A 25,797-nucleotide genomic window follows, 5' to 3' on the forward strand; every position below is an offset into this window, starting at 1 on the left:
CCCCCTCAAGCGCTCCCGTACAGCCTCAGTACACAGCAGGCCAGAAGGATGGAGCCACAGCTTTAAAGGGCTGGGCCTGAACCAGGAAATCCGGCCACTGGGCCTGAGGGAGGAGCTGGGAAGGGGGGGCTCTTAAAGGGGCAGGTTGCCTAAGGGCCGCTGTGCTGGGAGCTGGCCCAAGCTGGCAGATGGAGGGAAGTTAGGGCCAAGAGTATCGCGGTCCTCAGACTCATATCAGCCTGAGCCGGGAGTGGGGTGCCCCCATCCTGGAGCAGGTGCAAACTTGAGAACCGTTAAAAAGCAAAAATTTTTTCCAATCCAGAATTGGTCTCCACAAAGGTAGTAGAGGAAGAAAATACTTTTGTTATTGAATAAGTGTTAAAGCGGAGTGTGACACATCACAGGCAATCTGCTGGGACTGCAGACAGAAAAGAATCTCACTCCCTTTTAAAGCCAGAGCCAGGCAGACACAACCCATTAACACCTGTTCGCAAGATAACTACCTGGTAATTGAGGTCGCCACCTGTGTTAGCTTATTGGCTTTATCCCAAGGAAACACAAACTTCTCCCATCCTTATGGCAGGAGGGAGTTTTGCACCTGGGAATAAGGTGCCCGATGGAGCTCGGCTCCCCCATCCTACTGAAAAGCTTGAGAAGCTGTGCTCAGAATGAGGTTCTTCTGCTGTCCGTAGTTAAGCCCTCTCTCCACCTGTGCCCTTGACCCAGGCTCTCAGACACTGAAACCTTTCCCTTCACCCTCACCTGCCTCTCCATCTTGCAGTCTCTCTTCTTCTCACAGCTGAGCTCTTGAAGTATACAATTCAGTGGTCTCTAGTATATTCATAGGTATGTGCAACACCGACCGTCAATTTTATAACATTTTCATCACCACAGAAGCAATCCCAGGCCCTTTAGCTATCACCTCCCAATCCCTTCCCACCTCCCCGCCCCCAGCCCTAAGCAACCACAAATCTACTCTCTCTATATATACATTTGCTTATTCTGGACATTTCATTGTAAATGGAATCATATAACATGTGGTCTTTTGAGTCTGGCTTCTTCCACTTAGCATGTTTTCAAGGTTCTTCCATGTGGTACTGTGTACCAGTAGTTCATTCCTTTTTATCGCCAAATAATGTTTCATCGTATGGATGTATCACATTTGTTTATCCATTGATCGGTTGATGGACACTTGGGTCATTTCCACTCTTTGGCTATTATGTAAAATGCTGTTATGAATGTACACATTTTTCTGTGGACATATATTTTCTTGCATAAAAATGGAATGCAAGGGATTCACTGCGTTCCATTGAGTGGAATGTCGGGGTCGTGTAGTAACGGTTCAACTGTTTAAGGAACTGCTAAATTGATTTCCAAAGTGGCGTCACCATTTTACATTCCCACCACCAGTATATGAGGGTCCTAGTTTCTCTACATCTTTGTCAACACTTGTTATTATCTGACCTTTTGATTATAGTCATCTTAGTGGGGTGTGAAGTGATCTGAGTCAGTTTTTGCATTTTCCTGATGACCAATGATGTCGAGCATCTTTTCATGTGTTTATTGGCCGTCTGTATACTTTTCTGGAGAAACGTCTTTTCAGCTTCTTTACGCATTTTTTAATTGGACTACTTGGCTTTTTATTATTAAGTTGTAAGAGTTCTTTATATATTTTACATACAAGTCCCCTATCAGATATATATGATTTGCAAATATTTTCTCCCATCTTTTGTGTTATCTTTTCATTTTCTTGACAGTGTCCTTTGAAGCACAAAATTTTTAGTTCTGATGAAGTCCAACCACCTATTTTTTCTTTTGCTGTTTGTGCTTTTGGTGTTGTATCTAAGAATTCATTGTCAAATCCAAGGTCATGAAGATTTACCCTTATGTTTTCTTCCAATAATTTTATAATCTTAGCTCTTACATTTAGGTCTCTGATCCATTTTTTTTGGATCCATTTTTTATTGTGGTAAAACATACATGGGTTACCATTTTAACCATATTTAGGTATCCACTTCAGTGGCATTAGGTACATTCACATTGTTGTGCAACCATCACCATCACGTCTCTCCAAAATTTTTCGCCTTTCCAAACTGAAACTCTGTACTCATGAAACAATAACTCCCCATTCCTTGGCAACCACCATCCTATTTTCTGTCTTTATAAATTTAACTACTCTAGGTGCCTAATATAAGGGGAATCTTACAATATTTGTCCTTTTGTGTCTGTCTTATTTCACCTAGCATAATGTCTTCAGGATTCATCCACGTTGTAGCATGTCAGAATTTCCTTCCTTAAAAAATATAAGTTGTATGTATATACCACATTTATCCATTCATTCATTGATGGACTTCTGTTTTTACCTTTTGGCTATTATGAATAATGCTGCTATGAACACGGGTGTACAAATATCTGTTTGAATCTCTGCTTTTAATTCTTTTGGGTATATTCCCAGAAGGGGAAGTGCTAGATCATATGGTAATTCATATGTTTAATTTTTTGAGGAACCACCATACTGTTTTCACAGCAGCTGCACTATTTTACATGCCTGCCTCCAATGTACAAGGGTTCCAATTTTTCCACATCCCCTACCACAATTGCTGTTTTCTGTTTTTTTTTTTTTAATCTTTGACATGGCTCAATAAGGCTGCCTTTAAAAAATATATTTATTTTATTTATTTTCTTAATTTTTTTGGCTGTGTCGGGTCTTAGTTGCAGCGTGCGGGATCTTCCGTTGCAGCACGTGGGCTTCTCTCTAGTTGTGGTGTGCGGGTTTTCTCTCTCTACTTGTGGCCCACGGGCTCCAGGGCGCGTGGGCTCTGTAGTTTGCGGCACGCGGGCTCTCTCTTTGAGATGCAAGCTTAGTTGCCCCGCAGCATGTGGGATCTTAGTTTCCAGACCAGGAATCAAACCCGCGCCCCTGCACTGGAAGGTGGATTCTTTACCACTGTACCACCAGGGAAGTCCCTGTTTTTGTTTTTTATAATAGCCAACCTGATGGGTAAGAAGTGGTATCTCATTGTGGTTTTGATTTGCATTTCCCTTACAACTGAGCATCTTTTCCTGTGCTTGTTGTCCACCTGTATATCTTTGGAAAAACGTCTACTCATGTCATGTTCCCATTTAAGTTTTTTGTTGTTGTTGAGGAGTTCTTTATATATTCTGGCTATTAACCCCCATCAGACATACGATTTGCAAATATTTTCTCCCATTCTGTGGGTTGCCTTTTCACTCTGTTAATAGTGTCTTTTGAAGCATAAAAGTTTTTCTATTTTTTAATTTTTTTGGCTGCACCATGGTGCGGCTTGCAGGACCTTAGTTCCCCAACCAGGGATTGAACCTGGGCCCCTGCAATGAAAGCACCGAGTCCTAACCACTGGACCACCAGGGAATTCCCAAAAGTTAATTTTGATGAAGTCCAGTTTATCTTCTGCTCCCTATGCTTCTGGTGTCTTGGCCAAGAAATCATTGCCAAATCCCACATCATGAAGCGCTCTGTTTTCTTCTTAGAGTTTTATATGGCTTTAGCTCTTACGTTTAGATGTTTGATCCATTTTTAATTTTTATGTATGATGTAAGGTAAGGTTCCAAATTCATTCTTTCACTTTGGCTATCCAGTAGTCCCAGCACTATTTGTTGAAAAGACTATTCTTTTCCCATTGAAGGCTCTTGGCACCCTTGTCAAAAATTTGTTGACCATAGACACATTGGCTTCTTTCTAGACTCTGAATTCTATTCCACTTATCTATAGGTCTATCCTTATGCCAGTACCACACTTTGTTGATTACTGTTTCTTTGTAGTAAGTTTTGAAATTGGTAAGTGTGACTACTTCAACTTTATTTTTCTTTTTCATTTCTTTATGTAGGACTGTACTGTCTAATTTCCATATATTTGTGAATTTTCCAGGGCTTCTGATGAAGCTGCTCAACACCATTAGTCATCAGGGAAATGCAAATTAAAACTGACTCAAGTCATGTCACACTCCACTAGGATGGCTATAATCAGAGGTCAGAAAATAACAAGTGTTGGCAAGAATGTAGAGAAATCAGAACCCTCATGTAAAATGGTGCAGCCACCTTGGAAACCAGTTTAGCAATTCCTTGTTTCTTGTCCACGTAAACCAGTTTCCTTGTTTAGTGAGTGGCAGGATTATGTTAGTGAGTCTATCTGCTCCCCACTGCCTACCCACACACACAGTGTGAAGCCTCTGATATTGCTACTTAGGGGGGAGTTTTGCCCACAGTCACCCTAGCAGGACAGTGATTTGCACAGATCTCTCCTTGTCTCTTTCTCTGACCACACCCAGCTGTTAAACTACACTAGTTGTTGGCTGATTGCTGTATTTTTCAACAATGCCCTGGGGAATAAATGGCTCCACAAATTGATCTAATCAAATTCAGGCTTCTTTGAAGGGATAGTTTCAAAGGTCGGTATTTGAGATTTGTTCTGACCCTGAGAGAGTTCCTCCCAGCTGTATCTTTACCCATTTCTTTTCTTTTCTTCCTTCCTTCCTCCCTCCCTCCCTTCCTTTCCTCCTCCTTTCTTTTTAAATTTATTTTATTTAATTTTTTGGTTGCGTTGGGTCTTAGTTGTGACGCTCGGGATCTTCGCTGAGGCATGTGGGATCTTCCGTTGCAGCGCGTGGGCTCTTCGTTGTGGCGTGCGGGTTTTCTCTCTCTAGTTGTGGCGCGGGCTGCAGGGCGCGTGGATTCCCAGACTGCAATCCTCTTGAGGGCAGGAATGATTTCTCATCCCATACACAAGCCTGGCTCAGGGAAGGCACTCTAAATGTGCTGAATTTTAAGGATGCACTTTCTAACAGGAATAGGAGATAAAAGACTTATCATTCTAATTTTCAAAACCTCACGTGAACAGGAAGGTAAGAAATGCCCCCATTTGCCATCAAAGCTGGTGACACACACACTCTGAGGCAGCCAATGCCCAACTAGTTCCTCTTTTCAGAGTCACACCGATGATTTCAAATTTTTCCCTATGAAAGCCACTCTGTCTCACCACCTGATGGAAAAAAATTAAAAGAGGACTCAATATTGTCCATTTAGAGGAAGTATTTATTGTAACATAAAATACACAGTTTTGTGACTGCCCCAAATTGTACACAATACTTTTTTGGTGCCGATATACTAACCTGCCTCAACACTAAAATCTGTATCTGAAATAATTTCACGATGCTTTATAAAGAAAAATTATAAAAAGTATGTTTCCATTTTAAGTTATACTCACTTTTAGTCTCCCTCCCACCCCCTACGAAGCCCTGCACATGCCACACACTGAAACATTTTGATGACGTACGTGCATGTGTGTGTCTGGGAGCGAGTGAGAGGCTGAGGCGGTCAGGACTTGCCGTCACCTCTCCTTGTGGTTTGCAGAACAGGGAGAAGAGAGAAGATACATGCAGATAGCGAGCGCACCTTTCAGTCAAAAATCTCTCCCATCTACAGGCATAGCCTCAGGAGAACGGAGGACAGCTCAGCCACTGGACGTGCGCGGGAACCCCAGGCTCGGGGCAGCCACTCTCTTGGGAACCCGTCCCCCCAACCCCAGTGCTAACTACGCAGTGAGAGCTCTGCCCTCGGCACGCCTGCGGCTAGGCCCACTGCTCATCTGAAAGTGTGTCAATCCCTGCCCCCAGGGCTGCTGGGACAACCAGGGCCAGCACTCAGGGTGCCCGGGTGTCGGGCACGAGAGGTCTCTCTGAGTCCAGGAGCAGCCAGGCTTCCTTTCTACCTTTCCCCAACACTCCCAACCTCAGGGGGGATTTTAACCAAATCTTGAGGGGACGTAAGGGGCTTCGCAGCATCCTGCGTCGGTGCTGGTATCCATGGAGGAGTCAGCCTGCTCCTCAGAGGCAGAGACGGTCTACTGCCCAGCACAGAAAAATAAATCAGTGTATGAAACCAAGCTAGGGCAAAGAGCAGCTTGTAAAAAGTCCTCTTTCAATAAATAATTTACTACAGAGGAATATTTTCCTTTAACATCAAAACACTGATAAATTCAGAAGTTATTTTTGTAAAAAAAATATGTTTATTTACTCACATGTATAAAAATAATGTGTTTAGGGCCATTCTCTCCTGGGTGTGGTCAGGCCCTTCTTTTGGAGGGGGGCTGGGGGTGACCTTACAGGCCTAACCCCAAAGTTATACCTGCTTCCCCCTCTTCCCACCTGCCTGCCATGGCCCATTCCTTCCTCCTGGTGTAAAGCTACGGAACAAACTTTGGATAAAGTTACGCCGAGGATTTTTGGTTTTGCTTCGTTTTTGCAAAGCAAACTTCTCAGCAAACTCGCTGACTGCATTTCCCCAAATTACCAATGCCGACGCCCAGCACCCTGCACCAGGGTGGCAACGCACTGGTCCTGGGTTCAGCCCACATTCCTGCCACCCACTCCCCAAGACATGGTGTGCGAACAGTGAAGGGAAAAGAGGTGACCTGCGTCTCAATGGCACAGGACCTGATGCAGGAAGAAAGAATTCTGATGTCAAATTAGGGTGGGAAGGGAAAAACAAGTCCCAATTTGGAAACAAAAACACCATTCAACCTTTGCAAAAAGCCGTTATCAATAAGCCTTTGGAAAGCCTCGCTTGTGCCTCTACCAGCACAGAGGAAGGACAGGCAGACCGGACAGCCACTCCCGGGTAACAAGGCAACGTTCTCAGCGCGTGCGAGCCGCGCTGGGCCGTCCACTCTGGACACGACACCAAGGACATCAACACTGTAAGCTCTAGTTATGCGACTCTCTTTTCTTTCCTCTACTTCATCAAACGTGTCTGCACATGCGTACACACATAGGAACTAAGCGGCAACTCCACGGGGGCTGGGAGTCAGCGGGAGAGGCAGAGAACATTTAGACGGGTTACGGGTTATTTGAAAAGCCACTACCCATCAGAAAACCCATATCTTCCCTTGCCCCAGCGATTGTTGTATGTCCCCCCTTCTCCCATCCCTACCGAGGAAAACGGGAACTGGGGGACACGGAAGGAGGGAGGACTGGTTTTCTTTGTGAAAAGGCAGCTTCTACGTTTCAGAAGAAAAGTGGAGACAATCATGTTTATGTATCAATGGCTTGGCAGACACAGTGACAAAGACTCACCAGACACGAGGTGCTTTCACCTCCCTCTGTCCTTCTCTCACTTGAACAGCCACATGTCAAAGTTCAGTCACCCTCAAAACACGTGGCCAAGTTCCAGGGTTCATGGAACTAACTGCCTTTCTGCACAAGGTTAAAACAACCACAGCCTCTGTTTGTGGCCCCAGTGCTGCAGCTAAACTCCGGACAGCAAGGGGAAGAAACAGCCCAACGTGCAATCTCACACACTCACCCACACCCACACACTCACATTCCCTTCACTGGTGCCACCATGCACAGAAACACTAAAGTCACAACTAGTATTAACACTTCACATTATGAGTATTGTTTCCAAAGAGAAGCGATTCATGGAATTAAAACATCCACAAAAGTAACTCCTCTGGCGAGGATGAAGAAGCTGGAGGTGGCCACGGGGGGTCACGACTGCGCATGGGGGATCCACTGACTGTCCATAGGCCGGCCTAAGAGCTCCTCCACGCGCCGCGCCACGTCCATCGTGTCGTCCAGATCGAAGTCCCCATCGTTGTCGATGACGGGGTCAGGGCTTGGGCGGGAAAGAGGAGAGGTTACGGGGAGGGAAAGGTTGCCAGAGGCCAGTGAAGAGCAGCAGAGACCCCCCCCGCACCCCACCAGGTGAGCGGTCAAGACCGACCGCCTGTACCCTCGGCCCAGGCCTCGCGGGAAAGCAGCACTCTGACCTGAAGCCGGGGGGCAGAGTCCTTTGCTAGCTGGTTGGACAGAGTGACTCGGACTAAAATACCCAGCCTACCTGCCCCTAACGCTGGCTGCCCGCACACACCTAAACCCCCCCTGGTCCTTATACAGAGCCAGAAAAATCTCCACTTTAAGAGAGGGGAGCAGGTGACGTTTGCCCAACCCCACTCTAAACTACCAACATCTACTGGTGGAATCTCTCCCTCCCACCTGGGCATGTGCCGGAGCCCGGCCTGGCCTGGGTGGTCTCAGACCTAGAGGAGCTCTGGAGTCCTTGCCCACCAGCCCTCCGGCTGCCCAGTTCCTCCCCACGGAGCCCCAGGAGAACACAACCTACTTCTGTGGGTACATGTTATAATGAGCCTGGGGGCACACGGCTGGGGAGGGGGCCTGGTCCATGTAGGTGGCGCTGCCCCCGGCAGAGTCCGCAGAGGCGCTCACAAACCTGCGAGAGGAAGCAGAGCACAGCCTCAGCGGGGAGGGGCTCAGGGGCCACCTTCGTGTCTTTTTCAGGTGCGGAAGGACAGAGCGGCCCGCTGAGCCTGGGGCTCTGGCCGCGGGAGCGGGGCCCTGGGTAGCGACGCCCTGGTGACCAAGCCCAGCTCCCTCCCCAGGAGGGGCGGCGGTGAGGGGTGAGGAGAGCCAGGTGGGGGGGTGAGAGGAGAAGAGAGGCAGCAAGAGACCAGAGCTGGACCCGGGACACTTACTCAGGGACCACTTGCTTGATCTGTGGCTTCACGTATCCGTCCACTGCTTTAGCTGCCGAGGGGGAAGAGTGATGAAAACCAAAGTTCTCAAATGAAATGAAAATGCAGTCTCCCTTAAGAATCCCATCTTCTCTTAGGATGAGACACAACTGCCTCATTTTATCTTAGGCTCCAGTATAAGCACATCTTTTAATCCGTTAGGAAGACCCAGTAGAGGAGAAGCCTCAATACTGACACGGCAAGGTAAGACAGCTTCCAAGTCGGCTTGGAGGTGTTAATTAATTCTTCAAACCACAGGAAAGATATACCTCAAGACAAATCTAAATCAAACATTAACTGCATACTAACTGTAAAAAGAAAACATATCTTAAAAAGTTTAAAGTCACAGATGCAGAAAGACAGGGGACAAAACGAGGACCAACAGGAGGAGGTCGCAACAGGACAAATTCTCATTCAAATAAGGAAGAACGCTGTTATCACTGGAACTCCCCGAAACAGTCTCGGGAAGAACTGATTTCTTCATCTCTGGAGGTTTTCACGTGGAAGGTGTACCGACACTTACTAGGGGTCATGCGGAAAAATCTAAGCATTAGAGGGAAATTAATTTGACTTGAGGATCCCGGGAGCTACCCTCGTTCTGAGCTTCTACCCTTTTAGGAGAGGGAATGTCACTCTGTCAGGTGTCTGCGTGCTCTTTTCGTGGGGTTTCTGCACTCGGGGGTAATCTGATGGTCCTGCCTCCCAGTGGGTGCTGTCTCTGCTGTGTGGCTGGTTAAAAAGAAAGCTGCTGCTGTGTCTCACTCTCCACAGCATCCCCACTGGGACTGGCAGGCTAGGGATAACCTAGCAGATAAGCTAGAGTTACCTTTTCAAAAGGCTGATTATGGAAATCCAGCTAAGTAGGTAGTAGGAATGTGATGGTCTGAAGTCGGTGAATGAAGTCTTGTTTCCTGGGTGTGTAAATATGGAAATAAGTATAAGCTTAACTATATCAGACAATGAAGATTCCGCTGAGGTCAGAAGGATGACTCAGCCCAAGAGAATGAACTGCTCCGTGGGTCACACATTGCTTGTCATCCTGACCTGCTTCTACTGGGGCTTCAAATGTCAGGAGCTGCCTTTTCATAATACCTCATGCTTTTTGTTCTTTATGGTCTACAGAGAATTTTACAGAATGGCAGAAAAGATAAAAAAACAAAGAAATGCTGTAAAAATAGGATTGAAAAATCTAGATTAGTTGTGCTAACAAAAAGAAGCAGTGGTAGGTTTAATCCAAAATACCACATAAGTCTAAAAATATTTTGGCTTATTTCCCCACCTAGAAATATAACCAGGTGGGAAGGCATGATACAAAAAGCAGAATCTATAAAGGAAAAAGGTCAATAGATTGGGCTATATAGAAAATACAAGTCTTTGCACTTCAGCAAAATAAAACCTAAATGTTAAAAGAACAATGACACACTGAGAAAAATCTCTGCTATAATAATAAAAGCTTTATTTACTATATAAAAAAACACTTGCATATTATTAAGAAAAAACGGAACTCCAAAAGAAAAACGAGCAAGGAATAGGAACGTACTTCACAGAAAAAATACAAATGGCCAACAATGTGGAGGTTAAGAAGTACAGGCTAGACTGAGCTCAAACCCTGGCTTGGCCTCTTCCTAGCTGTGATATCTCTGGCAATTTATTTCACTCCTCTGTGCCTCAGCTCCTCAAATGTAACATGGGGATGGTAACAGTGCCTACTTCACAGACCTGTTTTGAGGATTAAATGAGAAACTATTTGAAATGTGCTCAGAAAAGTGTCTGGTATGCAAGTAAGCCTTCAACAAATGTTAGCTGCTATTATTATTCTATTTATTATTGTTATTATTATCTTTATATGAAAAGATGTTTCGACCTTACCTAGAATCAAAGAAATGAAAATAAGAACTAAGATTATCATTTTTATGCCTATCAGACTGGCAAACATGAAACTGCTTAAGAGACACTATCACTGGCAGGAGGAGGATGGAGAAGCAGATACTCAAACAGACGTCTGTGGGAGTGAAAACGAATTCCACTTTCTGGAGGGCAACTCTGGACAGATGTGTCCAAATGCTTGAAAAGTATATACCCCTTGACACAAATTCTACCTTAGGGATTTGTCCTAAGGAAACAGTAGAACAAGATGCGTGTACCAGGTTATCTCAATAGTAACCAAAAAAAAACTGTGAATAACTTAAATTTTAAGTATCTTAAATAACCAACATAGGATCACCATACAATGGAATTCTATGCAATTGTCAAAACGATGCTGTAAGTTTATATTTACTAACCTGTAACTCTGCCTGTGATATATTTTTAAGTGAAAAAATAATCAGGTCACAAATGACGACGTATGGTATAACCCAAACCCGACACGATCTGGTCCCTCCTACTGCTCTGCCCTCATGTCCCACCGTTTCTCCCCTGCTCATCCAGCTCCAGCCTCCCGGGTCCTCGTGAGGTGTTTTTTTTTTTTTTAAATAAATGTATTTATTTAATTTATTTATTTTTGGCTGTGTTGGGTCTTTGCTGCTGCGCACGGGCTTCTCTAGTTGCGGCGAGCGGAGGCCACTCTTCGTTGGGTGCACGTGCTTCTTTTTTTAAAAATTAATTAATTTATTTATTTATGTTTGGCTGAGTTGGGTCTTCGTTGCTGCGCATGGGCTTTCTCTAGTTGTGGTGAGCGGGGGCTACTCTTTGTTGTGGTGCGCGGGCTTCTCATCGCGGTGGCTTCTCTTGTTGCAGAGCACTGGCTCTAGGTGCACAGGCTTCAGTAGTTGTGGCACACGGGCTCAATAGTTGTGGCTTGCAGGCTCTAGAGGGCAAGCTCAGTAGTTGTGGCGTACGGGCTTAGTGGCTCCGTGGCATGTGGGATCTTCCCGGATCAGGGCTCAAACCTGTGTCCCCTGCATTGGCAGGCGGATTCTTAACCACTGCACCACCAGGGAAGCCTCCTCGTGAGGTTTTCTAAACATGCCAACCTCACTCCCACCTCAGTGTTTCTGCTCTTGTTCTCTCGGCCTAAAATGTTCTCTCTAGATCTATGTGTGGCTTCCTCACTTCATTCAGGGCTACTCTGATGTCACCTCCTCAGGGGAGCCTTCCCTGATCACTCGAGTGAAGTGCTGTGCCGCGCCGCAGCCCCCCACCCCGCCGTCACTTCTCTATCCCTTCACCTTATTTGTTTTCATAGTGTCCATCACTAGATACATTTATTTGTTTACCTGTTTATTGTCTTCCTTCTGCCATTAGATTGCAACCCCACACAGGAAGTGCTTAATAAGCCTCTGGTGACTGAGTGACAGAATACATATCTACGTCGACTGGAAGAACATTCACTAAATTGTTTACGTTGATGAGATAAGAAATGTTGTGCGATATCTATTTTCTTTTCTATACTTTTCTGGAATTTTACAATAAATACATAATACTTTTATTCTCAGAAAACAATAAAACCATCTCTGTTTTGAAAAACAAAATTTTACCTTCCTAATTTTGTTTGATCTAAGCTTGTATTAAAAGCAATTTATTCCCTTCAATTTGATATTTGCGGTTGGCGGCTGATGTGTTTTTTGTATAACTGAAGAAAAGAGCCCAGGATTTACATCTGCCCTGGATAAAGCTCAAACAGCAACAACTGAGTGTTAACTGCGTAGATTTTCATGCCAGACAGACACACTGACACACACAGAGACACACACGTACACCTAAAACAAAACCAAAATCACAACGAAACCAAATCAGAATGCGAACATTGTTACCAGTGGCAGGCTCGCAGGGAACTGGGGTGTAATATTTGGAGTACACTTCATCTTTTGGCCGGTCAGGAAACACGTAGATAAGGTAACTCAGGTCTCCCAAGCGGTCAGCCAGGGACCGGATGGAGAAGTCTCTGGTGGTAAAAGGCATCAGATTCCAAAACATTCTTTCCTCTAGATCAAAGAACAGAATAATCATAGTCTAAATATGATTTCTGAACAGGAAATCTTAAAACCCAAATATACTACAAATAAAGCTCTCCATTAAAATTGCCCCAGTAAAAATCTCCATTTAAAAATTACCATAGGCTGTAGATAAAGTAGTTTTAAAAAAATTTATATATTTTTAATTTATTTATTTTTGGCTGCGCTGGGTCTTTGTTGTTGCATGCGGGCTTTCTCTAGTTGCGGCAAGCGGGGTCTATTCTTCATTGTGGTGTGAGGGCTTCTCGTTGCGGTGGCTTCTCTTGTTGTGGAGCACGGGCTCTAGGCACGCGGGCTTCAGTAGTTGTGGCTCGTGGGCTCTAGAGCACAGGCTCAGTAGTTGTGGCGCACGGGCTTAGTTGCTCCGCGGCATGTGGGATATTCCCGGACCAGGGCTCAAACCCGTATCCCCTGCATTGGCAGATGGATTCTTAACCACTGCGTCACCAGGGAAGCCCGATTAAGTAGTTTTTAAAAGTCATGGGTAGATAAGCAGGTAACGCATATACCACTTTCCTAGAGATCTAATGAACTCAGGTAGTTTCCAGTTCAAACAGTATTCTGTCCCTCCCTAGAAGAAACTTCTTGCTGACTCCAGCCCCTAATTCCCTGTACAAAAGTATGTAAAAGAGATAGGAAGTGTGTCCATAGTCAGAGGGTGCATGAGAGTTATTAAAAGCTATTAAAATCTTTAAGTCACAAAAAGCTAGCAAGCTACTCTTGTCTTACCGTGAGAGTCAGAGGAAAGAAATAACATTCTTGGATGGAAATGATCAATGGCAGTATCCTTACGTTAGGATAAAGGAATAATGAAAATAGCATATTATTTCCACTCTAACGACTCCAAACAACAGAGTAATTCTTTACTGAAATAAGCTCAAGTTTGAGTAATAGGAAGGCAAACATTTCAAAAGGGAAGCAGCTGAGATTTTGGACAGGATACTGCATCACATGTAGCCATATGTCGGGCCGTACATCTGTGTTTCTCAAAATTAGTAATTGTGGGCTTCCCTGGTGGCGCAGTGGTTGCGCGTCCGCCTGCCGATGCAGGGGAACCGGGTTCGCGCCCCGGTCCGGGGGGATCCCACGTGCCGCGGTAGCGGCTGGGCCCGTGAGCCGTGGCCGCCGAGCCTGCGCGTCCGGAGCCTGTGCTCCGCAACGGGAGAGGCCGCGACAGAGGGAGGCCCGCATACCGCAAAAAAAAAAAAAAAAAAAAAATTAGTAATTGTGTTTCCCATAATAAGATTTTACACAAGCTGCAGCTGTGTCATGGTTATACATTTCTGCTTCCCATAATTAGTACTCGTGCCCAGGAATAATAAGTCCTCAATAAATCATTAAAGTAATTTTGCAACAAAAGCACCTAACCAGAGCCAAGATATGTCTTAAAAAGGGAGGGGTACTCACGAGAATCAAACTTCCAAGCAATGGTGATGCCACCAATTTCAGAGTCACTGAACCTCAGCAGGAAGGTCCCGTCAGGCTTGTTAATGAGTAGGTCGTGGGCCTGTTGCTTGTTCACGAAACCCAAGATAGCCCTGGATCACAGAGGCCAAAGGAGCAAAAGTAGAGTGTGATGTTTTCATGCCAGAAAAAAGACCTTGCTGCTACCCTACTGCTGACTTAACAAACGCCGATTCTCACCCATCATTCCAATGAGGCTTGAGATGTTTTTTTAACACTTCCATCACACCGTCGAACCACTGCCAGAAAGTGTAATTCCGTCCTGGTAAATTCTCCTGGTTGGAGATACAACAGTGAACACAGAAGGCAAAAGTAACACTTGGGATATTATTACCTGTATATACTTTAACTGGAAAAATTAAATGGAAAACAACATCTACGTTGTCAGAATCATACAAATATACACGCCTACCTGAGTTTGACCAAATGGTCCTACAACCCAAAAACAGAATAGAGGGGAAAAGACGGAAGAAGGGGAAAACACCACAGAGCAATTACCAACACCCAGTGGACCCTGGCTACACATACTTTCCCCTGTTTCTAGGCTGACTAGTCCTTTGCTGGTTTTGATGTGTGGTCTGTGACCAGCAACAGCACCATCTCCTGGGAGCTTCTGAGAAACCTGTAAATCTGAACGGGATCAGATCACACCGTGAGGCCACAGAGAGCACTCCATCATACGGGTGTTACCAACAATTATCAGCAAAACACAGTGATCTGATTCCGGTGGAAGGCAGGAGCCGTACTGCAATGGCAAAGACAGACCACCTAGGCCTCCCGCTTCCCTATCAAACCTCCTCTGACCACCAGTGAACCTGTTAGCCAGCTGGTTAGCACATGACCATTTAAAAGAGTTCCATTCAGAGACTGTGAGATCTCTGAAGTAGGGCACGTGCGGTGAGGGTGGGGGGCGTAAGCAAAGACATGAAAGTTCAGTTTCTAATCAGAGACGTGACGGGTGACATCTGAACTACCAGATGCTAGAGGCAAAGTTTCCTTCATCAGCATCCTCTTTTGAGGGCCGAGGGTCCCACGGGAGCTTGACTTTGCATTACATCAAGGAACATCAGAGAGTCAAGGGGACAGAGCCACGGAGTTTTCATCATCACGAAAGCCTTACTTCTCATGAGTTACGCTGCCGTTTGCTTTGCGGTTTCCTTTACAAAGGAAGAAAATGCACTAGCCGCATGCAAGGCCCAATTTGCTGATATAGTCAAACATAATTTTCTACATAAAAAAGTATGTGGTTGTCCATCTATTCAGAAGCTTCCTACTACCACGGGCATGTCATATTAGAGACATGAGGAATGAGGGCCGAGGGCAGGGAGGCTCCTGAGGGATCTGGTTTGCAGGGGCCGATCTAACTGCAGAGCGTGGCATCCCTCACCCTGTTGAACTGGGACCAGGACACGGACATGCCGTTGTAGTCCTCGAGGTGGCTGCTACTGCTGTTGAACAGCTTCTGCGCCAGGAACACGAGGTTCTCCTTGGTCAGGCCCCGGTTGCTCTGCACTTCGGCCTTGAATTTCATGTTGAGCGCCTCGCACAGCTGCGGCCACAGGACTTTGTCAGGCACCGCAAACGGCACCCTGCCCTGAAGGGGAGAGAAGTCAGAACCTTAGGAGAAAACAGTTGCATGATTTAGTCCCTCAACCTGCAAAAGAATGGCAGGCTGGATGGAGTTACAAACACTTGTCTGGCTGAGCCTGAGGATAAACTCAGACTTCCTTGGGGTATGCAGTTCTGTGAAATTTGGAAGGTTCCATTTTACCACCTTCACACACAACTTAGAAGGTAACCTCGGGCTATCTGTGGTGTCCTGTAAATGAGCTGCTGGACATACAGTGCAATCCTACTTTCTTTTTTTTTTTTTAATCATTCTCTCACTCTCTTATTTATTTATAATTTTATTTATTTTTTTACATAGCAGGTTCTTATTAGTTATCTATTTTATACATATTAGTGTATATGTCAATCCCAATTTCCCAATTCATCCCCCCACCACCACCACTTACCCCCCATGGCGTCCATACGTTTGTTCTCTGCATCTGTGTCTCTATTTCTGCCCAATCCTACTTTCTAACAGCCACGAAAACAAAACATGACCAAGGTCTGGCTCTGACACTCAAAGGGAGTCAAAATCTACAAGACTTGGGTTTCCCTGGTGGCACAGTGATTGACAGTCCGCCTGCCGATTGCCCCGGTCCGGGAAGATCCCACGTGCCGTGGAGCAGCTGGGCCCGTGAGCCATGGCCGCTGAGCCTGCGCGTCCGGAGCCTGCGCTCCGCAACGGGAGAGGCCACAACAGCGAAAGGCCCGCGTACCGCAAAAAAAAAAAAAAAAAAAATCTACAAGACTGGTTCTCCAGGTACAGAGAGAGAATGTGTGCATGTGTGCACAAGTGTCATCCTTGCCCTTGACCCCTTCTGCCAAGAACTCTAGCTCAAAGTGAAATAACTTAATGTATATACATATATTCATATATATATATGAATCACTTTGCTGTACACCAGAAACTAACACAGCACTGTAAATCGACTATACTTCAATAAAAAAATTAAAAGTAAATAAATAAACAGCATAAGATGTACACTAGTCATTAACATAACTAAAAATGCTTACTTATTTACACAAGATACTTTAGGAATGACATATAATAATGACATATCACAGGAGATGCCAGAGTTACATGAGGAGTGAGATCTGTGGATGCACAGGGAGGGAAATGAGAGCAGACGTGGCAATCCTATCCAGGAGGCTTATATTTTTTTTAATTTTAATTTTTAATTTTTTCCTTGGGTTTTGACTCTCATTCGTCCATTCTTTCCTATATATACACACACATACATTTCTATACATATATCTATTTATTTGTTTGTTTGTTTAAATGTCTAGTCAGTCAGTGAATCAGTTGTCTTCCTGTTCCAATTTATTGTTCATCCCAAATCCTCTTTTGGATCAAGTCTTCAAGCTCCTTAGGCAGATATTTTTTTTAAAGGAGCCTCAAACGCAGGGTTTGTAGCACAAGCATCGTAGAATTTCTGCGAAATTCAAAATACTGTTCTCTAAAGAGGCCTGTTGAAAATGCCAATTTGTACTTTTCACATTAGAGCCACATTAGAGGAGGACATACTTTCATGTCCCACATAACAAGTATAACCTTTTATCATGCTTTTGTGGACTAATCTCTACTGGAAATATGCCAACACATGGAACTCTGCCTACTGAAATGTTTTGAAAATGATCAAGCAGCACACGAGTGGTAACCAGATAGCATTTGGGTGCGTAAATCCACAGAACCATATTTATTTCTTTACACAAAGCATCTCATTCTTCATGAGACTTGGGATGAATCACAGACTCTAAAATTTGCAAAGGACATTAAATATCACCCTCAGTCATGGGAGAGAAGATGACAGGAAGCAACTTCTAAGCTAAGTGACTTCCTGAGAGGTACAACCTCTAAAAGAAACCTGGGAGTCCCAAATTCCATTCATGGTTTCACCCACGATTCAAAATACTATTTACAGAGTACTGACTATGTAACAAGCATTCTGTGTATCACCTAAATGAATCTTCCAAACAACACTCTGGGGCATTATTCTCCCTGTGTTGCAGACACTTATGGGAAATTTAGACTCAGAGAGGTCAAGTGAATTTCCTGTTTTCACAGAAGTGAGGAAATGGTGGAGCTTGAATTGAAACACCGGCCTTTCTTCCAGCCCCTACTCATTCTACTTTCCGCATACTCTCCACTCTGCCTCCCACTAAGGAAAACAGTATTTTTCTTCTATGCCTTTTGGTGGGGATAAAGAGACTTGAAAGAGATTCATGACACCAGTATCAAAATCTTGAGACCCACAGGCCCAAGGAATACACTCACAGGCTCTGCAAAAGCGTTGTCCCAGAGAACAGTGGCCGTCGCATTGTTGTCCTGGCTGCCATGAACAATCACCACCACCGGGAGGGACAGGGTCTGAAAGAGACACAGGAGCAGGGCTGAGCTCCTGCAGCCACACGCTCTGCCCTCCTTCCCTTTTTTTTTTCCTATCACAACACGTTTATTCTCTCTACAAGTTTCAGTAAATACAGAATACCCTTGAATACAGAACAGGAAGGGCTCCAGGAATAATAAGACTTTGCACACTGGCACAGTCTTAGAAATTTTAGATATTTTTAAAAGAGATATTTCTGTGTGACATTTTGGTATTTCTTATTTATTTCTTAGCTATTTCTGAAGGATGGAGTAAGTTTCTCAAAGCTAGAGGCTAAGAGAGAAAAGAGAAGAAGAATGGAGACATTTCTGGGGAAAAAGAGCAAGTAACAAATGTCTTAAAATGACTACAACTGTACTCAGATCCATCCTGAGTGATGTTTCTCTTGGTTCGCTTCTACCTATATTTCCAGCTATTTCATTTCTTTATTATTTGTTCATGTCTTAAGAAAATCTAAGAGACAGAGTCCTAAGGATGAGGTCTCCTCACTTCTGTTCATCAGTAATCACAAGAAGATATACCTGAAACTAACACAACATTGTAAATCAACTATACTCCAATATAAAATAAAAATTAAATTTAAAAAATTATCACAAGATGATACTCTGTGATCAAAACAATTCTTTTGGGATATAAAGTACACACACACACATACACACACACCTTGACTTGAAAAACCAGCTCATTTCCACCAACACTGAACTGTGATTCAAACAGGATTGTAAATTTTTCTTCTGTCACCGACTCCGCTCCACGACGGTCAGACCTCTTAATTCGTTTCAGGGACTGAAAAGGAGAAAAATAGAGGATAAAGCCCTCAAACAGCTAGGAAAAATTCGTTCATCCTCTTTTCCCATCCTCACCATGTTCCTGAAGTGAGCGCTGAGGGTGCCCGTGGCCTGGTGATACTCCATCACACAGCAGTTGTTCAAGATCTCCCCGCTGTAATCACTGCAAATCAGACAGACTCAACTTTAAACCCATACAGGGTCTCAGCACACACAAGGTAGAAGACATACCGGGGGTACGAGGAAATAAAGAAGGTTGTCAAAACACTTAAGTCATTTAAGAGAAGATGGGGGTTCGGCTGCATAATCTATCTAAGAAATAAATGTACATAAAACACATAAAAAGTTTCCTTTAGACACACCCCTACTAAATCATAGTTTCTTCACAGAAGAACACCCTTACTGCTTCTCTGAGAGCTAGAAGGGGACAGAGAGCTAATGGGGCTCCTACAAAGGAATGGCCAGGCCTAGAAACTTCCTAGAAGGTGGGATCACTTTCCTCCTATTTCGAGGGCAACGTACTTGCGGGTGTTCTCGTTCTTGAGCAGCGACTTGGCCTGCTGCTCACTGATGATGGTGGCCTTCACCTGGGGGGGGTTCATGTGCACGTTCAGCTTCCCGCCCACCAGCAGGCGCACGGTGGCTGCGAACTTGGTCTGGGTCTTCAGGACCTGAGGGGGCTGCTTCTCGATGATGAACGTGCTGCGGGGACACAAGTGACCAGGTGACGCCTCAGGGGACAGCGCTCCGGTCCCTCCCTCCGCGTGGGGAGGCCGCCTTGCGCGGGGCACAGCAGGCGAAAGAAGGGCTTGTGGCACAGCCCCCGGTCTCCCGGGGTGGGGGGCCACTGCGAGTCGGGGGAGCTGGCAGGAGGGGAGGCAGTGAGATGAACTCGACAGCTGAAACGGGCTGCAGGGAACAGGCCCATCCAGTGTCCACGAGAGAAACTGGGCAAGGTCAACAGCAAGAGGCCACAGCAACAGGCGGCAGAGGGGGATGGGAAGAGGGTGTGAGGCAGAGACGGAAGGGTTTCAGCCAGAGCGCCCTGTCTGTAAAGACCCTGCTGCCCGCGACCCAGGCCGACCGCAGGGGCCCTGGGTGTGGCCAAGAGGCAGCAAGCACCTGGTCACCAGGGCTGAGATGATGTCTGTGATGGTGGCGTTGACCTCAGCCAGCATCTCCTCCACGGGGCCGGGGATGGGCAGCTGCTGGCAGAGGTGCTCAGCTCTGCGGATCTGCTGTCGGTTCTGCCAGATGATCTCCGCCAACTTCTCACACCTGCACAGGAGCCCCGAGGCCGAAGGGAAGGACAAAGCCTTCACCCGCTTCCTCCAGGCCAGAAGCCGGACGGCTCCCAGGCTGGGGAGAAGGCCCAGACCCAGCTCCACCCCCAGGAAGGCTCGGCGCCTTAGCCGCCTGGCCTGTCCTGTCCACTGAGCAGAGCACGGCTGCCCTGCCTTCCAGAAACACAAAGAAACACACAGGAGCGACCCTGACTTGGGTCCAACCAGCCTGAGCGTCACTCGGCACACCTGGCCCCACCGCACTCCCTCACCCAGGGACGCCCCTCCCGGGGAAGGTGGCACAGGACGGGGGCACCAAAGCCTGCAGCAGGAACCAGACCACTGGTGAAATAAGACCTGTGCCCCGACAGAGGGAGCCGGCTGCTCACGTAAACACAGGAGCAGGACAGCAGCCGGTGGCACCACGCTGAGCCCCTGCCGCCCCCGCCCGGCCCCCCACACCCATTACCAGGATTGTAGCACGTCCAGGCTGCCCTCGGGGGGCCCTCCGTTCCCCGCCAGCTGCTGCCGCCGCTTCCACTGGATCAGCTCGTCATCCAGAATGATGGTCTGCTGCTTCCGCAGCAGCTGCAGGGTCTTCTGGTGCTTCTCGGCCAGCTCCTGAGGGGCGGGCGGCGGGGGAGCGGCCCTTCTGGGCTCTCAGAACAGCCCCGCAGGGCCTCCCCTCACCCCTTGCCGACCCGCTCTGCCCTGCGCGCCCACACAGCGGGGAAGCCTCTGGCCTCCTGCTCTGCTGGGTCCCGCTCTCCTCCTGGCTCTCTCCCTCTCTCAGCTCCCCGGGACGGCTCGGCTCGGGGTGTCACCTCCACGCCCGGGAGGTGAGGGACGCAGAGCCCACTCACCACGCGGTACTGCTGCAGCGTCTGGGCCTCGCGCTGCAGCCAGGCCTCCAGGGACACCTGCTTCTGCTGGAGGGCCGTCTCCCGGCTCAGACGCTCCTGGGGGTTCAGCTGGGCCAGCTGGGAAAACTGAGCTGGAGGAGGGGACAGGACACCCACGACCATGACCTCCCCGGGTCCAGCAGGGAGCCCGGCAGAACTGCACTCACCTGTTCTGGAGGCAAAACCCTGGAGGGGACACAGCTGACAGGTGGCCAGTCAGGGCTCCACAGCCATAGTGCCCAAAGATGAGTGGGCTCCGTCCCCTGGCCCCCCGATTCTGAGCTCCCCTTGGGGAGTGGGGAGACGGAAGCTTGGGGTACAGCTGAGGAGGAGCCAGCCCATGGCCTCCCTGCCCACCCAGCCCTCCTCTCCCCACGCGGGGTCCGGCTTAGAGCCACCCTGCCTGGTCTGAAGTGTGTCCTCGCCGTTTAAAAGGTGGGTGAACTCGGGCAAATCACCTCACTCTCCTATGCCTCAGCCTCCCCAGGTGTCAAATGGGAGAATCACGGCACCTGCCTCAGCGGCTGCTGTGACGTTAAATAAACGGTGATACAGAAAGTGCTCAGGAAGCTGCCTGGCACCACCAGCTCCAGGTGAGTCAGTCCTCATGGTCAATGGGTTACAGGACAGGATTCAAGGCTGCTGGAGCAGCTCTCAGCCCCAACCTCACAGGACAAAGCCTCATCAGGAAGGCCCTGCTCCGCGGGGCTGAGCGCAGCCGCCTCTCCTCGGGGAAGGGGGCGGTTTCTCCAGGTGCTGCAGGGGCCTAACAGGTTTGTCCAGGTTGGGTCACTGTGAGCTCAGCAGACCAACCGGAAGAGGGAGAGAGACAGAGTGTCCAGGGCCGCTGGGGACACGAAAGCAGCAAGATTCTCTCAAGAGAGGGAGGCAGCTTCCCTCCCCACCAGCTGTCAGGCATCTCATCGATGGCAGGAATAAGGGAACGAGGCCTCACTGACGTCCTTTTCAAAAACTCTGTTATATAATACTTAAGACCTAGGCAAGTACTGATAGAAAGGATGATACAAGGAACACCTGTGTATCAAGAAGCCAGCTTAAGAAAGTAAACATTTCCACAGTTAAGCACCTGTACACCCTCCCCTGCCGGCATCCCCATCCCTCCCTCCACAGGCAATCACCATCCTAGATGCTGGCATTCCTACCCCCACCAGTAGGCTTTCGGAACGTCCCACGGTCCTTACTGGGTCTTTACTGGGGCTGAGTCAGGAAGATGAGAGCGTCAGTCAGCAGGTCTTGGTCAAGTTCCTGGCAGGCCTCTCACGGCCATGTCACACTGACCGAGGCCCTGCCCTATGGACGCACAAAAGCAACTAAGGACACACTAAAGCAACCCTAGACAGCCAGGAAAGCCCAGAACTAGAAGAGAACTTAGAAATATGGCTCTGACACGACCGCGGGGGACTGAGCAGGTAAGGAACATAGCAGAAGAATCTGGAGAGCCACCTCAGAATCCTGCCACCCACAGGGAGGTGGCGGGGATCCCAACACCAGGCCCAGCCTCCTTATGCAAGTGACCCACTTAGGTCTCTCCTGGCAAATTGGAGAAGCTTCTGGGAAGGACGCCAGGACACTTGAGGCAACTGTCTGCTCCACTGGAGGGAGCTGAGACTTCCCTTGCACAGACAGATCAGTAGTCTGTGTTTCTGATGGGTGCGCTTGATAAATGAGACTGAACTGACATTGCACGATGGGGACAAACCCAAACCAGAATCGAAACCCAACCTCACAAATAGGAAACAGAAAACCCCAGAATAGGATCATCAGTACTGTCAACCAGTCAACGGCCTTGGGTAGAAATAATAGCCTGAAAGGTCCCGCTCCCTAATCTAGCAGGAGGGGCTTCCTTTCTTTCGGGGCAGTCTGGGATGGATTCAGAAGGGAGGAAGACCTCCACCATTTACTCAACTCCTGCTATGATTCAGGCTCTGCTAATCTCAGGGTACAGAGATAAAAGACATAGTTCCTTCTCAACAAATTTATATTCTACTGTGGAGGACAGAGTTAATAAATAGTATTAATACAGTTCTAAAACGGAGCCCACAGGCATGGCAGTAGAGGAGCACCTGGTATGTGTATGCATGTGTATTTTCATGGCTCGTTGGTTGAGCTAAAGCTTCTCTGAGATTTTGAACTGGGCATGCAACCAGGGAGAGGAAACTACAGGTACACCTCATTTTACTGTGCTGCAATATATTGCACTTCACAGATACTGCTTTTTTTTTTTTTTTAATAAATTGAAGGCTTTTAGCAACCCTGTGTCGAGCAAGTGTATTGGTTGCCATTTTTCCAACAGCATTTGCTTGTTTCTTGTCTCTGTGTCACATTTTGGTAATCCTCACAATATTTCAAACTTTTTCATTATTGCTATATTTGTGATGTTGATCTTTGATATTACTACTACAGCTTGCTGAAGGCTCAGATGGTTAGCATTTATTAGCAATAAAGTATTTTTAAATAATGTTTTTAGATATAATGCTATTGTACACTCAAAAGACTACAGTATAGATAAACATAACTTTTAATATGCACTGGGAAACCAAAAAGTTCACGTGACTTGCTTTACTGCAATATTCACTTTATTTTAGTGGTATGGAATCACACCCTTGGCATCTCCAAAGCACGCCTGGATTAAAGTCACCCTGGTGGTGCAGTGGTTGAGAATCTGCCTGCCAATGCAGGGGACACGGGTTGGAGTCCTGGTCTGGGAGGGTCCCGCAGGCCGCGGAGGAACTGGCCCCATGAGCCACAACCACTGAGCCTGCGCGTCTGGAGCCTGTGCTCCGCAACAAGAGAAGCCGCGAGGCTGAGAGGCCCGCGCACCGCGATGAAGAGTGGTCCCCACTCGCCACAACTAGAGAAAGCCCTCGCACAGAAACGAAGACCCCACACAGCCATAAATAAATAAACAAATAAATTTAAATCATATGGGCTTCTAAGAAGACATTCTGCTTAAAAAAAAAACAACAAAAAACCACGACATTTGATGGTCTACTTTTAAAGTCACCTTTTGCCAAATTCTATAAGGTCAATAGGGGGCGCTCGTGGGGCTCCACACCCTCCAGACTGAATGCTGAAATTCTCTGTACCCAAGTGCCAGCAGGATTTATCCCAGGCAGGGGAGCCCTTGTCTATAAGGGCTAGCTGAGATGCACTAGTTGCTCTGCCCCAGGACGGCCTCTCTGAATAACCACACAGAACAACATTAAAAGGCTGTAAAACACAGCCCCAGCGGCCCTAATACCCTCCCTGCTTAGAAAGTTTAACATTTCAATAAAGCATCACTTAGAAAATGTCTGCCACATAAAGTACTGGCTGATACTGTTTCCTTAGTCTGTGTGCTCCTTCCCACAAGAGGAAATGTCTTCCCTCACAGCCCAGGAGCTCCTTGGATATGGGTAGCCAGAGTGAGACCCCAAGCTCTCCAAGGGCCAGCGCCTGTCTTCTTCCCTTCCAAAGCCTCAGCCTCCTTCACTGCCTTCAATGCAAATGATTCTCTGCTACTCCAGAGAGAGGTAAACGCTTCTAAACGGAGAACTGGTTCTCTTCCAACCTGACCAGCTTCTTTCTAGGCCTCACTCCCGTCCCCCAGACACACGCTGCCCTCCTACACCAGCCTCACCCTGGATCCTCAGGCTCTCTTGATATTGGATGATGAAGTACTCTTGAGTCTGCTGCAGCTTCTTCAGCTCATTCTCTGTGTCTTGAGTGACCAGTCGCAGCTCCTCAAATGTCTGGTTGATCTGAAGGTGTTTCTGGGACATGGCATCGGCGAGACTTCCAGCCGGAGAATTACCCTGGAGACAGATCAGGGAGAAAGTGTGGGCAGCAGTGAGCTGGGCAGGAGGATGGGAGAAAGCCTTAGGCCACAGTCCCGAGGAAAGGGCGATGCTCACATTATAACTGGGCTGAGATGCCAAAAGCTAAACTTTCAGTCAGAGAATTGCAAGTGTTATTTGTGAGAGTTGGGGTAGAGTGGGAAAAGAGGAGCAATAGGAGACCTGGCAGACGATGGCATCTTCATAAAGTATTGCAGAAAGCTTCTGACCTCCACCAGAGTATCCCACACAGGGTCCATCTGGGTTCTCTCTGGAGAGACTAGAACTCAACATGTCCCAGGAGTTACCTGGGTTTTCCTACTAATGATGATGACCCCTCATTTCGTAGTCATTCGCTGACCCGATGCCGCGATGCCACCTGTGCTAGGTGCTGGGGACACAGTGCGGGACAAGGCTGTGTGACACATCATCTGTGTCCTCAGTTACCTGGGTTTTCCTACTAATAATGATGACCCCTCATTTCACAGTCACTCACTGACCCAATGCCACCTGTGCTAGGTGCTGGGGACACAGAGGAGGACAAGGCTGTGGGAACACACATCATGTGTGTCCTCCCTCAAGACCTTCTTGTGACTGAGGGAAGAGGGTGAACCACCCACAGGCGGTGTCCTGGAGACCCCAAATGAAGTGACAGGGGAGGCATCCACAAGGGCTTTGCGGATCCAGTCACTGAACTGCCCTGGTTGGATCTATTTCTTCAACACCTGGTTGCGGGGTTGGGGGGTGAGCAGAGGCTGTTCTTAAGTAATCTCACCTGAATATAAGCATGCCTCTCCTCAAATATAATTCAGTTGGGGTAAAATTATTTTGCACTTGTTCACATTGCTTTGTGGTTGCAATCTCATCAAGGTTACAAGTCAGTTAAGATCAGAGACCAGTCTTCTATTTTCTTTTTTTTTTTTTTGGTTTTTTTTTTTTTTTTTTTTTTGCGGTACGCGGGCCTCTCACTGCTGTGGCCTCTCCCGTTGCGGAGCACAGGCTCCGGACGC

At 47.2% G+C, this 25,797-nt stretch overlaps 1 protein-coding gene across 1 annotated transcript in view; it reads right to left on the minus strand.

Annotated features, from left to right (window-relative positions):
- Positions 1 to 6,866: 6,866 nt before the first annotated feature.
- The window catches only part of STAT5B (signal transducer and activator of transcription 5B), a 59,314-nt gene continuing 40,383 nt past the window's right edge, over positions 6,867 to 25,797 (minus strand). Inside the window, exons 5-19 of the mRNA XM_055090805.1 lie at positions 24,592 to 24,766; positions 20,913 to 21,043; positions 20,519 to 20,670; positions 19,889 to 20,044; positions 19,289 to 19,468; positions 18,842 to 18,929; positions 18,642 to 18,764; positions 17,867 to 17,959; positions 15,371 to 15,577; positions 14,164 to 14,258; positions 13,927 to 14,057; positions 12,319 to 12,489; positions 8,528 to 8,579; positions 8,158 to 8,265; positions 6,867 to 7,650 (exon numbers count right to left, since the gene is read on the minus strand). Coding sequence (XP_054946780.1) covers positions 7,524 to 7,650; positions 8,158 to 8,265; positions 8,528 to 8,579; positions 12,319 to 12,489; positions 13,927 to 14,057; positions 14,164 to 14,258; positions 15,371 to 15,577; positions 17,867 to 17,959; positions 18,642 to 18,764; positions 18,842 to 18,929; positions 19,289 to 19,468; positions 19,889 to 20,044; positions 20,519 to 20,670; positions 20,913 to 21,043; positions 24,592 to 24,766 — 1,989 coding nt within the window. The 3' untranslated portion in view covers positions 6,867 to 7,523. The remainder of the gene's footprint in view (positions 7,651 to 8,157; positions 8,266 to 8,527; positions 8,580 to 12,318; positions 12,490 to 13,926; positions 14,058 to 14,163; positions 14,259 to 15,370; positions 15,578 to 17,866; positions 17,960 to 18,641; positions 18,765 to 18,841; positions 18,930 to 19,288; positions 19,469 to 19,888; positions 20,045 to 20,518; positions 20,671 to 20,912; positions 21,044 to 24,591; positions 24,767 to 25,797) is intronic.

This window comes from Physeter macrocephalus, chromosome 14 (assembly GCF_002837175.3).
Source record: "Physeter macrocephalus isolate SW-GA chromosome 14, ASM283717v5, whole genome shotgun sequence".
Taxonomy (NCBI): domain Eukaryota; kingdom Metazoa; phylum Chordata; class Mammalia; order Artiodactyla; family Physeteridae; genus Physeter; species Physeter macrocephalus.